This window comes from Macadamia integrifolia, unplaced genomic scaffold, assembly GCF_013358625.1.
Source record: "Macadamia integrifolia cultivar HAES 741 unplaced genomic scaffold, SCU_Mint_v3 scaffold155, whole genome shotgun sequence".
Taxonomy (NCBI): domain Eukaryota; kingdom Viridiplantae; phylum Streptophyta; class Magnoliopsida; order Proteales; family Proteaceae; genus Macadamia; species Macadamia integrifolia.
In genome coordinates this window covers 264240-280191 of record NW_024868256.1, presented here as the reverse complement: position 1 = coordinate 280191, position 15952 = coordinate 264240, and the positions used below count along the sequence as shown (strand labels likewise).

Sequence of the window (15952 nt, the reverse complement as noted above, 5' to 3'; positions counted from 1 at the left end):
AGCTAGTCCTATAGATACAAGTCTGTCAAAGTCCTAGCTTGTGACTAATTATAATAAGTACTTAAGCTGATCATCTCTGTGAGTTGAGTACTTAAGCTGAAGGTCTTTGAGGGACCACGTTTTATCTTGTGGGACTGTTACTTGGTTTATTGACCAATAGCTGCTAACATTTATGACTGTGAATTAAAGAACGGTAGGTTAGGGTTTGCGAGATCGAGTCATTCATAATCTGGTTCAACAACTTTTCCTCCAATTTCTGAAATTAATTTATCAGAACTATGAGGGGGCCATTTTCAAAACTTAGATGGTCAAATATGGACAGGGTCACGGATCAATATTAAAAAAAAGGGAAAAGCTTATATGAGCCGATGGAGAGTACGGTATCTCTCTTTCGCACATTAAATGATCTCTCTGCTCCCTTGCATGAAATTGTTTCGTTGCTCCTCATTAGTGCCATGGTAATATGATGGACCATTCACACTTACAAGGAAAAAAGCAAATTGATGTAGCTAATTTCCTTAATATGGCTTGACATAGCACAAGAAATCAACATTAATGAGTCTAATTGGAACCCAAACTATCCTGCAATGTTAAACTAAACACAACCTAAGGAAAGGCTCTGCTCCAAAAATAAGCATGCACTCCATTGAGTCTATTCAAAGGCATTAACATCAAATACACTAATGACCTCCTTATTGATGAAATTGGTTCTTACACGAAAATTGATGTATTGTAGGAGATTCCTCATACAAACAGTATGGGGAACCTCATGCCCTAAAATGTAAAAAGGATGATGTTTTCTATCTGAAAGTGTGACCAATATCAACACTCCACAGTTTAAGGTGATGCCGAGATGATAGAACAATGGGAGGAGCTTGAGATAAAAGGTGCCATCTTTGGCACCATAGAAGAATTGCTATCCTTGGCATCAAGTTTGGCCTTTATTATATGCTTCTGGACTTGCTTTTTTGAGGAACCCCTCTCTTATAAAAGAAAAATGAATAAAGGAAAAAACATCTCTATACCATGGAATAATAAAAAAAAACTGACAGAAAATGTCATTATTGAAAATGAAATCACAGATGACACATGTAAGGCGGTAATGGAAGAGTTATCACTTTAGGCTTTGGTGGAGCCCTTTAGCCTCAAGTCACTTTCCTTAAAAAGGCAAAAGCTTACGTAAACAATCCCATTAGAGCAATAAGTCTTCTTAAAGGCGAAAGTTCAGTGCCCTTTTTTATGTGCTTCTGACCAATTCTCTTACTCTCCAAGTCGTCTTCGTCTTCGTCGTCTTCTTGTTCTTAAGCCTTTTCTTTCTTTCTGGCCTCTTGTTTTCGCTGTTCTTGCTTGTGTAGTATTAATGTTATGCTGTGCTTGCTTTTGTTTTGCTCTCTGCTTTGCTTTGCATTTCTTACCGCAAACAATGAAGAAAAAGTCTTGGGGACAAACAAAGAAGAAAAGGTCTTGGAGGAGTTTGTAAGGAGGAGAGAGAAGAAAACTAGAAAACCAGTTAGCGTATAATAATTTATTTAGGTGGAAATTACGCATATAATAATGACTCTATTAGGAGAGAATTAAGAGATGGATTACGATTAATTATATAGTTAACTAATTCATCCATATAATATAATAAAGTGCGCAGAAATAGAGGCGGAGGATACGTGCCACCCGATAGTTAATAAGGCAGATTCCAATGCGCGTGGCGTGTATTATTGTGATGAACACCTGGTGTCTTGAGAGAAGGGAGATATGTTGACGCTGCGCTGGAGCCGCAAGGTGCGCCGAGCGAGCTTGGGACCTGTTTTTGCGTTCTCTTCTCTTCGACGCTCAAACACGCATCGCAACCGCCAATCATTAGACAACAGCGTTACAGCTGAGATTACCTACCCATTTTAGCTCACCTCTTGGCTTTTGAGCGGTTTAGTTCACGCATATTAAAAAATTAAATAAATAAATAAAAGATCTAGTTTGGATTAAGTGATCCATCTGATCTTAAAGATGTTTGGTGATTGACCAAACCACGTGATATATATTAGTTTTTTTTTTTTGGTAAGGCGTGATATATATTAGTTAAGGCTTAAATTTTGTGTATAACATTATATATGCTATATCTTGATTATGTATCAAATTTGAAGTCTTGTTATTTGATAATATAAAAAATTTTATAATTTATTATAAGGAAAAAGTTAGTCATATTGTCAGGTTGTCCAATTAATTGTATTGGTCAGTCTCTCCCTTTCAATGAAATGACCATCTTGCCTATTGTTACTCATCACATGTGTATGTCACCCATTAGTTTACTTGGAGCAATTGGCATCCTAACACTTGCTCTTCATTTTATTTTGAAAAAAATATATGTATGTGATTAAAAATAAGAAGGAAAAAACGCCAAAACATAAGAGTAAATGATTAATTTTTTTAATAACAAAAATTGAAATAGGATCAATCTAGACCATTGCATTCCTATTCATCAACCATATTTTCCAAATCAATGTTTCATGTGGAACATTAGGTGGTTGGAGTATATATTGCAGGTGGACTAACCACTAGAAACTTTGAAAAATGGAGAAAAGAAAAAGTGCCCTGCCTCTTTAGTGGTAGAATTTCACTTTATCTTCTGAAGGTGATGGAAGATATGCTTTGCGAAAAAAAATTTCGATAATCCTACCAAAGACCGATGACTCCATGACTGTTGATTTTGGCGCTTAGAGACACGACATTCATGTGGGAAGTCTAGGGTTCTAGCCAAATGATGATGAGAGCTACTTACCTTCGGTTGTGGATCCTAAATAGGGGAATGATTACATATAAAAAAATGTTAACTACAATGAATATATTTTATATTGTAGTTATACGCCTATTAGCAAAAACTAAAACGTGATTAATTGAATTTAACCTTAAATTAGGGACTTCCAACAAAAATGTAACTCTCAATCACTTGTTAGCAAAAACTTAAACGTGATTAATTGAATTTAACCTTAAATTAAGGACTTCCAATAGTTTCCATGCGTGTCTTCTAATTCTCAAAAAAGTCTTATCTCTAGTTTGATATCTTCATTATTTTATTTGTTGCAATCTTGACTACATTGGTAAGTTAGTAATTAAAATTTCTCATGGCTTTACTATTTATATTTAATTATATATTTGATAAAATTTGGATTGAGAACTTGTAAACCATTTGTCAATATTTCATTATGTGGACAACAGATCTAGTTGTGCCATGTGGCAGTTAATAGTGTTGAATTGGTGGATAGGTAGACCACACTGATCCCCTATTCACATGTCACAATTCAGACCAACAAAGTTTGCCACATGAAAAAATTTTAAAATATTCAGGATTACCGAGATAGATAGAAAATAAATACATACATTTTATGCTAAGATTCTAATTTGTTGATTCATACATTTTTTCCCATATAAAAAAAAATTAGCTATAGTAAAGTATCATAAAAATCATCATTAAAAAAGTACCACAAATAACACCTTTTTCTAATATCTTTTTGTTTTTCTTTCTTAATTTTTTACCTTCTTATCCAATAAGTTATTAAAACGCAACATGTTGATAAATATGACTCTAAGATCAAGAGTGCAAAGTCTAAAGGTATTAATCCGCATATGATTTAGACTTTCTTAGATTATCCGTTCGTTTACATAACAACATGTTTCATATGGCTCCGACATTTATTTATGTTGGTTCGCATTATTAAATTGTAAAAACATTTCAATGTTATTACGCATTTTCTAATATAAGTTTTATTGTATTTTCAATAGTTTGTTTTGAGAATACTATATTTAAATGTTAAATTTGATGAGATGATCAAGTATCATGAGGAAATATTTTCATAAAATAATAAGTCATAATTAGATAACTATTTCTCGAAAAACTTACAGTCAACCAAAGCCCAATTATTATTCAATGCTAATCTAATAATCTAAAATTTGAATTAGTAATTTTGTGTTGTTACCATGAGTCATTAAGCATATTCAAATGTTAAAATATCTATCAGAGAAGAGGTACATCAAAAGAAAGAAAAAGACGGGGATAACCCGTTATACAAAAGAAAGAAACAATGAGAAAATTCTTATAACAAACTTATGAACCACAAAATTAAATTTTCGAGATATATAAGAGAACGAAATAGAAATAGAATGATTAGCCAACAAAAATATATCATTAACCAGGGGAGTTGAGAAGCCAGAATAGAATGTTCAGGCATACTAGTCTAAATTAGACTAACAGGCCTAAACTTTTAGTGAAAAAATGACAGGCTGGACTCACTTTTTATAATTGGTAAGGGAATGTTTAGGCTTACTAGTCTCTATAGTAATACATCTGGTGAAAAAAGAATGAGATAAAAATTATGGTAAAGACATTTTTAAAAAACCAAATGGAAAGATTTGACGGCCTATTTCTTCATGATTCCTTCATCAATTTTATTGAAAATATTTGTATATTTATTAACAAATATATAGTATGATAATTTATTTGTGTTAACATAATTTCTTATTTTTCTTCCAAAGAAAAAAATTAACAGCTTCTAGGAGAGAATAAGATACCTACTGATGTAAGCTATTCCAGTTCTCTCTCTCTCTCTTATTAACGAACTGTGTCCCTGCCCAAAAAAGGGAAAATGTCATCATCAAAAAATGAAATCACACATGTAAGGAAGAAATGGGGGAGTTATCATTTGGCATGGGAGGTTGATGCCCTTCAAGTCGCTTTCAAGGCAAAAGCTTACGTAAACGACCCCATTAGGGCAAAGCCTTCTTCTTAAAGGCCCAAGTTCAGTTCCCTTTTTTATGTGCTTTGGACCCATACACACTTTCTCTCCAAGTCGTCTTCTTCTTGTTTTGCTTTCCACTTCGCTTTGCCTTTGCATTGCTTGGGAAGCTAACACATTAGTATCTTAAAAACAAAGAAGACCTCTTTCCTCCCTTCCTTTTGTCTTGAGAGAGCTTGTAAGAATGAGATGAGAGAGAAAACCAATTACGTGTATAATGATTCTGCTAAGAGAGAATTAAGAGATTGGATTTACGATTAATTATAGTTAGTTAGTTAGTTAAAATACGTTGAAATAGCCGCGGAGAAAACATGGCAATGGTCAATAATGGAGATTCCAATGCACGTGGCGTGTAATGTTTGGTGAACACGCAGTGGAATTTAATCGATTGGGAGACTGAATTGCATATAAAAGGTTGAATAAAAGGAAAAATAAATAGAGAGAAAAAAAGGTCGAACAAAAAGGTTGCCGGTGGTAAGATTGACACGTGTTGACTCAGCGGCATACGTGAAGTGAATATTCAAAAGCTTTGAGCAGGGGAGAAAAAAAATCCTCTGCCGCTGGTGCCGTGGCTTGCACAGCATTGGGACGTATGCCATGCTGTCCCAATGCTGTGCCAGTAGTTCAATACTCACCACACCACCACATCACCACACCCGCGGCAGAGGATCATCTCCCGTGCAGAAACGGCAAACTCTTCTCTTCAACACTCAAAGGCTATACGTCCCCAATCATTATACGACAGCGTTACAGCTGGGAATACCTACCCATCTTGGCTCTACTCCAGTCGGCTCTCTTGGTTTTTTGAGCCGTTTAGCCCACTCAAATTTGATAAAAATGATCCGGTTTAGATCAAGTGGTCGTTCTGACCTTAAGATGTTAGGTTATTAACTTAACCACGTGACATATTAGTTAGGGATCAAATTTTGTATATAAGATTGTATATACAATATCTTAAATACGTATTAATTTTGAATTCTTGTTATGGTTAAATGACTCCCTTGCTCATTATTATTACCCCTCTCTCATGTGTTTGTCACCTGCTAGTTTATCTGGAGTAGGCGGCATTGTTCAAACCTTATCTTTTAACATATTTTGAAAAATAAGTATGATTAAAAATACAAAGTAAAGTGACCAATACATATATAGGGGTAAATGATACAACCGTCGCATTCTTATTCATAACTGACTATATTAGCCAAATCATCATTAATGTGGTGTACATTAAATGGTTAAGGATAGATCCTGGACTGATCACAAGAATTTTGAAAAAGGGGGGAAAGAAAAAGTGATTTGCCTCTTTGGTGCTAGAATTTCACTTTATCTTTTAAAGGTGATGGAAGATAAGCTTTGGAAAAAAAATAGAATTTATTTGAAATTCTCCTTCTACTAAAGACTGATGAGCCCATGACTTTGTTGATTTCGTACTTAGTCACACGTGATTCATGTGGGAAGTCTAGGGTTCACACCAAATGATGTTGAGATCTAGTTACCTTTAGTTATAGCATCCTAAATAAGGAAATGTTAGCATATAGAAAATGGAATTAACAAGGATATAGTTTGTTGTTATACCCTTGTTGAAAAAACCAAAACGTGACTAATTGAATTTAACCTTAAGTTCGGGGTTTCCAACCTTTTCCATGTGTGTCTTCCAATTCTCCAAATGATTTTTCCATATGGTTTGAATCCTCTTCCTTATATTCGTAAGTTGATAATTAAAAGTTTTATCGTAATTCTACTATCTATGGTTAATTAGATATTAATATACTTTGGATTAAGGACCTAAATACCGTTCGCCAAAATTTCATTATGTGGACAACATATCTAGTTGTGCCATATGGTAGTTAGTGGAGCTAAATATTTTTTGGTATGTAAACCACAATGATCTCCTATTCACATGTCACATTTTATCCCAACAAAGTTTTTCTATTTGGAAAATAAAAATATAAAATAAAACATTGAAATATTCAGAATTATCAAGATAGAGAGAAAAGAAATTCATACATTTTAAGGTAAGATTCTAATCCGATGATTCATATATTTTGTCCCAAATGAAAAAAGAAATTCTTTGTAGCTAAACACTACCTAAGGGAAGGCTCTGCTCCGAAAACAAGCATGCACTCCATTGAGTCTATTCAAAGGCATTCACATCAAACACACTAATGGAAGGCTATGATTGGTTGCAAGGAAACTAAATGAAAGGGAAGTGAAATTCTCTAAACTTATATATATATATATATATATATATATAATTGATTTGGATGTAAATTAAAATGAAATTTAATAACTAAATATCAAATGATTTGGAGTTGGTGATATTGTCACATGGGGTGATGATAAGAAAAATTCCTTTTTAAGGTTTGAAAATTAAATTTCTATTCCCTTTAATTCCCCTTGCAATCAAATGAAGCCGAAAGAATTGAATTGAAGAATCTTAATTAGATGGGTCATCGGGCCTCAATTAGCAATCTATGATTAGCCTTAACCTTAGAACTTGAATGAATGTGAAGTTTTGCATGCATGTACTAATTTCTAGAATATATATAAATTTCTTGGGTCTATGGCATTGGATCTATTTGGTTATTTCAATGAAAAGTGTTCTGCGAGGATGTTTTACGATGCAAAATGAATCTAACGTTGGGGAGAAAAAAGGTTACATGCCTCATGTATAAATTATCTAGAAAAAGATCTCCACACCGATAGTTTGGGGATTTTTACTCACACCCTCACATAACTAACACACTTCTAACCTTTTTTCTTTTTTTTTCATTGCGGCCTCCTTATTGATGAAATTAGTTCTTGCACGGCAATTGATGTACGTACGAGATTCTTCATGCGAGAGTGTGGGGAACCTCATGCCTTAAATTGTAAAAGGGATAATATTTCCTGTATGGGAATGTGACCTACACCAACACTCATTGGTGTAGGGTGATGCCGAGATGGTAGAACAGTAGGTGTTGCTTGAGATAAGAGATGCTATCGTTGGCACTGTAGCTAGAAGAAGTATCTTCATTATCAATCAGCACACTTCAATGGTGATAAGCAATTGTGCAATAGCAAAGTACGAAAGAGAAGCTCATAATGCTATAGACATGATAGCGAACTACTCATGTTCGACCAAGCCTATGACAAAGCATGCCATGCCGGTGGGTGAGTCTACCATGGGAGATCCAGTAGAGCTTTTTCCCTATTCAAAAGGTCACTAGCATTTGCTTAATGTACGAGTGAGTAGCTTCTCTTTTTTGTCATTGATTTGAATGAATCAAAGGTGTGTCAGTGCCTTCTTATTGGAATCTTCACCAAGTATACAAGTACTCATTAGGCCAGCTTAATTTTCATTTTTCTAATCACGAATCTCTCTCTCTCTCTCTCTTGACTCCCCCAATAGGGTGCAGAGATGCATTTTTATAAAAGCAAAGAGAGATAAACACATGGGGCAGTAGAAGGGGCTAAACTTCTTAATAGAAAATTATTTTTTATTATTAAATTTTAAAAGACAACTTGGTCCCCATGCCTAGACACGTGAGAGGGTGAAATGACCTCCCTCCCCCAATTAAAAGGAGCTTTGCCTTTGTTGATGCTTTTGCATGTATTCCTATTAGCCCTTGCACTAGTACTAATGCCACGAATGTTGCCTTTGGAACCCTTTCGCTTATAAAAATAAAATTAAATAAATAAATAAATAAAAACTGTACTAATAATTTAGCCTATTCCATCTCTCTTTCTCTCATAGAATACCTTCCTAAAGAGAAAAAAAAAGTGAGAAAAAATATCATTATCGAAAATGAAATCACAAATGACACATGTAAGGTGGTAATGGAAGAGTTATCACTTTAGACTTTGGAGAGGCCCTTCTGCTTCAAGTTGCTTTCCCTAAAAAAACGGCAAAAGCTTACCTAAACGACCCTATTAGAGCAGTAAGTCTTCTTCTTAAAGGCGCAAGTTCAGTTCCCTTTTTATGTGCTTCTGACCAATTCTCTTTCTCTCCGCTTCTTCTTATTTTTCTTAAGCCTTTTCTTTCTTTTCTCGTCTCTTGTTTTCGCTGTACTTTCTTGTGCAGTATTAACGTTGTGCTGTGCTTACTTGTTTTTTATCTCTGCTTCACTTTGCGTTACTTACCTTACAAACAAAGAAGAAAAAGTCTTTCCTTCCTTCCTTTCTTGAGTCGATAAGAATAAGAAAAGAGAAAAAAAAAACCAATTACGCGTTTAATTTATTATAATTTATTTTGATAGAAATTACCCATATAATGACTCTATTAGGAGAGAATGAGAAGAGTGGAGAAAACCAATTACGCGCATAAAGAGACGGATTTTCGATTAATTATAGTTAATTAATTCATCCATATAATATAATAATAAAGTGTACGGAAATAGCGGCGGGGGATACGTGACGCCCGATAGTTAATAATGGACATTCCAATGCGCGTGGCGTATTACACCTGGTGGAATTGTAAAGACTGAATGATTCCTCCCTCTTTTTCGATATATGCCGACGTGGCTGTTTCCTTCCGTGGGGAAGGGAGATATGTTGACGCTGCGCTGGAGCCGCAGGGTGCGCCGAGCGAGCTTGGGACATGTTTTTGCGTTCTCTTCTCTTCGCTACTCAAACACATCACAGCCGAGAATCATTAGACGGCAGCGGTACAGCTGAGATTACATACCCATTTTGACTCTACCCTCGTGGCTTCTGAGCCGTTTAGCTCGCGCAAATTAAAAATAAATAAATAAAAGATCCGGTTTAGATCAAGTGGTCTGTCTGATCTTAAGATGTTTGGTGATTGACCAATCCACGTGATATACATTAGTTAGGGTTCAATTTTTGTGTATAACATCATATATACGATATCCTGAATACGTATCCAATTTGAAGTCATGTTATGTGGTGATATAAAAAAATTTAATAATTCACTATAAGGAAAAAGTTAGGCACATTGTCACGTTATCTAGCTAATTGTATCTGCCTCTCTCTTCTCCTCCTAAAGAAATGATCATCTTGCCTATTGTTACCAATCACATGTGTATGATGTCTACTAGCTTACTTGGTGCCTAACACTTGCCTTTCATTTTATTTTGAAAATATATATATAGATATACATATATATACATGTAGTTAAAAATACACAAGAAAAAATGCCAATACATAGGAGGAAATAATTTATTTTTTTTATAACAAAAAGTGAAATGTGATCAATCTAGACCTTTGTGCTCCTATTCATCAACTATATTTGCCAAATCAACATTCCATGTAATATATTAGGTGGCTGTGGTATAGATGGTTGGTGGACTAACCACAGAAACTTTGAAAAAGGGAGAACATAAAAAGTGCTTTGCCTCTTTATGGTAGAATTTCACTTTACCATCAAAGGTGATGGAAGATATGCTTTGCGAAAAATATAATTTGCTGAGTATCCTTCCAAAGACTGACAAACCCAAGACTTTGTTGATTTTTGGTGCTTAGAAACACAACATTCATGTGGGAAGTCTAGGGTTGAAGCCAAATGATGATGAGAGCTACTTACCTTTGGTTGTGGATCCTAAATAAGGGAATGATTACATATAAAACAATATAATTCACAATGAATATCTTTATATTGTAGTTATACTCTTGTTAGCAAAAACTAAAACGTGATTAATTGAATTTAACCTTAAATTAAGGACTTCCAACATTTTCCATGTGTGTCTTCTAATTCTCAAACAAGTTTTATCTCTATAGTTTGATATCTTCATTATTTTATTTGTTGCAATCTTGACTACATTGGTAAATGTTAAAATTTCTCACGGCTCTACTGTTTATGGCCAATTATATATTTGATAATATTTGGATTAAGGACTTGTAAACCATTTGTCGATATTTTATTATGTGGACAACAGATCTAGTTGTGCCATGAGGCAATTACTAGTGCTAAATTGGTGGATATGTAGACCACACCGATCCCCTATTCACATGTCACAATTCAGCCCAACAAAGTTTGCCACATGAAAAAAATAATTGAAATATTTAGAATTACCGAGATAGAAAATAAATTCATACATTTTATGATAAGATTCTAATTTTTTGACTCATACATTTTCTCCCATATAAAAAAAAGGAAATTTTTTTTAGCTATAGTACCAGTGTATCATAAAAATCATCATTAATAAAGTACGACAAATAACACCATTTTCAGATATCTTTTTCGATTTTCTTTCTTAATTTTTTTACCTTCTTGTCCTCTAAGTCATTAAAACACAACGTGCAGATAAATATGACTCCAAGATCAAGAGTGCAAAGTCTAAAGGTAATAATCCACACATGATTTAGACTTTCTTAGATTATCCATTCATTTACACAACAACATGTTTCATATGGCTCCAACATTTATTTATGTTGGTTCGTATTATTAAATTGTAAAAATATCCAAATATTATTACACATTTTCTATTACAAGTTTTATAGTATTTTCATCATTTTGTTTTGAGAATACTATATTTAAATGTTTAATTTGATGAGACGATCAAGTATCATGAGGAAATATTTTCATAAAAAAAGTCATAATTAGATAACTATTTCTCAAAAAATTACGGTCAACCAAAGCCCAAATATTCTTCAATTCTAATTTAATAATCTACAATTTGAATTAGTAATTTTTTGTTGTTACCACGAGTCATTAAGCATACTCAAATGTCAAAATATCTATGAGAGAAGAGGTACATCAAAAGAAAGAAAATGAAGGGGATAACCTGCTATACATAAGAAAGAAAGAACAAGAAAATTCTTGTCACAAACTTATGAACCAAAAAATTAAATTTTCGAGAAATATAAGAGAATGAAACAGAAATAGAATGATTAGCCAACAAAAATATATCATTAAGCAGGGGAGTTGAGAAGCCCAAATAGAATGTTTAGGCATACTAGTCTAAATTAGTCTAACAGGCCTAAACTTTTAGTGAAGAAATGACAGGCTGGACTCACTTTTTATAATTGAGAAGGGAATATATGTTAGGCTTACTAGTCTCTATGGTAATACATTTGGTGAAAAAAAAAAAATGAGAAAAAAATTATGGTAAAGACATTTTTAAGAACCAAAAGGATAGATTTAATGGCGTATTTCTTCGTGATTCCTTCATCAATTTTATTGGAAATATTTGTATATTTATTAACAAATATAGAGTAGGATAATTTATTAATGTTGATATGATTTCTTATTTTTCTTTCAAAGAAAAAAATTTACAGCTTCTAGCAGAGAATATAGGACACCTTTTTTCTTTTGGGGTGGAAGGTTAGGACATCTTGGCTCCATTTGAAGTAAGAATTAGGGGTGCAACAGGCTAGGTTGGGCCGGGCTTTTCAAAACCCTATCCCAACCCTAAGTCTCGTCCCCTTAGCTGGGCCCAAACCCACCCTGACCCTGACTCAGGGCCGCAAAACTTCAACCCTGACCCAACCTTTCAAGGTTCAGCCCATACCCGCCCTTATTGGCCTTGATTTTTCAGGGTCGGGCTAGGATGACCCTGATTGGCCAAGACCCTGATTGACCCCTAACCCTGGTTTGCCATCAAGGGCCAGGTATACCCTGATCCTGATCCTGACCCTGACCCTGACCCTGACCCTGACCCTAACCCAACAAAATATGCAATAACTAAAAAATAAAAAATATTAATAATAAAGATAAGATTAAAAAAAAAAACACAAAGTCACAGATTACTCGCCATGAGGAGAACATCCTAAAACAAACATTCAAATAATACAAATAACTCTAGTTATTATGGTAAACAAAGAGGAAATCAACTTAAGAAATCAAACAATCCAAAAAATTCCAACTTTTTATCATGATAAACAAAGAGATCATTCTAACAAGGCAAACAATCCGAAGATCTCAAATTACATGTCATGTTAAACAAATATAAAAACATTATTGGTGATTTCTTAACCAATGCAGAGTGATGTTCTTTAAGGGACAAAGGCATGACACAATGTGCACTGATGCGGTGGGATATTGAAACCCTAACGTCCAAGAGTGATCAGTGATGCAATTATTAAACGCAGAACTTCTATGGTAGAAGGAAAACAAGAGAGATCGGTGAGAAGATATATTAAGGTTTTTTTAGGTGTCAATGTCAAACAATATCTAAAATTAGGTTAAAATCAAGCTCACAACCAGGGTCGTAACCAGGGTCAATATCAGGGCCAAAAACTAGGGTCGGGTTCAGGGCGGGTTGGGCGGGCCAAAGACATCAACCCTTACCCGCCCTAACCCTGACTCATGGTCAGAAATTTCAGGGTCGGGCTGGCCCTCAGGGCCAAAATATTCCGGTCAGTCCCCATTCGAGATTAGGGCAGGCTAATGGCGGGTTCAGGCCGTCAGGGCCAAACTTGCACCCTTAATAAGAATGATGCTATAACGTCATGCAAGTCTGCAAACAAACCAACCATGCGATAAATTACAAAGCACATACTAGGAAACTTAAACATCACATCATTATTATCATATATACCCTTCTCCAACTCAGCTCTTATTCTGGCTTTCTACTTATTTAACTTAGGGCAAGGAATTGTTGCCTAGTTGCGTGACCCTTACATCAATGTGGGGCAATGAAAACATACATAGGGGTGTTAACATTGATAGAAATTTTTTATTCCACAAAAGATGAAATGACAATTTTGCATACTCCTATATATGTTTGAGCTAGCTATTAATAAAACCTAGGAGCATAGTTTTAAAAATCGAATTGAATCCATCGAAGTCACCCAAATAGGTTTAATTCGAGACTCGTTCAATATCGATGCAAATCGGTATCAATTGAGATCGGTCCTGAGTTTTGAAACCTTGCCTACGAGCTAAGACTCTTAGAGATGAGTCTTTGGTTTGAGGAATTTGAAGATTAGTGCTGATTCCAATCAAATCTGATCGAAATAAATTAGAATCGGAATCAATGGACACCAATTCGATTTCAATTCCTTGAAAGTTGAAACATGGTTCAGCCAAATAAGAAGATGAAAAACAATATTAAATATCATAAGAAGCCGTGAGCCATAAGTAATGGAGCTAGCTGTTTTGACAAGGCTTTGGCGCCGAGCAATAGTATTACTGTAGAGAGAAACAGAAGAGAGAGAAAGAATAAGCTGGGACAGCACTCAATACCTTTATGATGCCATCTGATGAACAAAGTGTGCTCACTACGATACAATCCTCTCTTTCCCCTATAAATCCACCGCTCCCTCCGATGCCCCAAAAAAATTTATTCATTCTCTCTCTCTCTCTCTCTCTCTCTCTCTCTTCCATTATACACTCAAAACCTCCATTCTCTCTCTTTACAGATCCACCAAGGGATGGCTGAAGAATTCCAAGAATCCGACGTGTTTTGGCCGGAGAAATCTCGACGGAGAGAAGATCGGCTCTACCATAGCGTTTTCCAAGACGAAAACATCAATCCAACCGATATGGACATCAACAACAACAACTATGCTGCTGCTCAACAGAAGACGAAGAAGAAGAACAGCAAACAGAGAAACACATCGCATTCCCTTCCAGTTACTATCCCCTGCAATCTGAACAATTCATCGTTGCATTACTCGGAATCTAATGAAAGTGACGATGACGAACTCGAAGAAGCAGAAATGGTTCCTCCTCATTTGATGGTCGCCGGGAGATGTACAGGGCAAGGGCAGATGGCTTACTCTGTTTGTACAGGAAATGGAAGAACTCTCAAAGGTCGTGATTTGAGCCGAGTCCGAAACTCCATTCTTAGAATGACTGGTTTTATCGAGACATAATAGAAGAAGAAAAAATATATTCAAATTTTCCATTTTGGTTTTCCCCCAAATCTTCACTCCGGAGAGGGAATGGGACAAGAGTTGGGAAGGGCGGGCACGGAGTTATCTGGTATTATCTTAGGCAACATGGGCATTGGGCAAAATATCTAGCCCAAGCCGAAGTCGAAGCCCAAGCCCAAGCCCAGGCCCAAGGCCCTTTAGGACTTGTATTTTCTTCCAAGATAGTCCTATAGATACAAGTCCGTTAAAGTCTTGTCTTGTAACTAGTTTTACAAGAAGATAAGATATGAAGCTTAAAGGTAAGCTGGAAGTCTGGACCATAAGCATAATTGAGGATCATGGTTTAAGTTCATGTATCGTATTGGTGTATGATGTTTTGTATTCTGTCGCAATTTAATTCAAGGAGTACCTGTGCAAGCCCGACGACAGAATCTTGAGGTGTGAGGATAAGCGTAGTAATCTTATTCTCCAATGATAGTGAAATAGAATCTCATCTTATCGAGGAAGTAGGCGATATTGTAAAACCTGGTAAACTTGTGTGCATTGTTTGTTATTGTTTTTCCATTTCCTTCTCCATCACTTTTAGGGTTGCATTTCTACACTATCAAGGACGATATTGATTTGTATCAGCTAATGTTGATTGGGATCAGAAGGTTTTTTTTTTTTTTTTTTTTTTTTTTTTTAAATCAATATTTTGATGTTCTTACTCTTGATTCATACTGTTATGTACTGATACGGCGAATCCGATACCAATACCTAAAACCATGTTGAGGATCCAATATTATCCGTAATAATGCAATAGTGCCATCTCCATACTGAGATCTAAATTCATGATCACCTTCCGTGGGATAAGTGCTTAAGCTGAAGGTCTCTGGGGGACCACATATTATTATATCTTATGGGACTATTTCTCCAGTTTTATATTGTGACATGACATCAAAGTCAAATTGGTTTTATTGACCAATAGTTGCTAAAGCTTATGACTGTGAATTAAATGAAAGGTAATTTACAATGCCACCCCTGGAGAATACCAATATTAGAGGGACACCCCCTCTCTTTCACTAAATTGGACTCGGACCCCCTACCGTCAGTCAACGTTACATGATGCTTTGAAATGACGTTTTTGGCCTTATGAGTAAAAACTGATAAATTAGACATTTTTCATTATCCCAAAAATATCCCTCCTTACCCTTTTATCTCTCATTCTCTCCTTCTCTCCTATTCTCCCTACCTGCGACCAAGGGTTCAAACGAGTTCCAGCAGAGATAGAGAGGACAGTCGCTGGCAAATACTTCTCCTTTTGTCCCCGGCGAGTAGTGCTTCCCATCCAGTTTCTGTCGCACGCGAGAAGATATGTTTGTTTGTTTTAGTTTTGTTTTGTTTTGTTTTTTTTTTTTTTTTTTTTTTTTCTATTT

The 15952-nt window shown here is 35.2% G+C and overlaps 1 protein-coding gene across 1 annotated transcript; it reads left to right on the top strand.

Moving 5' to 3' along the window:
- Positions 1–14093: 14093 nt before the first annotated feature.
- LOC122064202 lies at positions 14094–14537 on the top strand. The gene has a single exon (XM_042627929.1). It carries the CDS (start codon positions 14094–14096, stop codon positions 14535–14537), a length of 444 nt encoding a protein of 147 aa, XP_042483863.1.
- Positions 14538–15952: the final 1415 nt, after the last annotated feature.

Bases quoted from the DNA above. Each gene is read 5' to 3' on its own strand.
- LOC122064202 (XM_042627929.1), top strand. From the start codon at position 14,094: ATGGCTGAAGAATTCCAAGAATCCGACGTGTTTTGGCCGGAGAAATCT.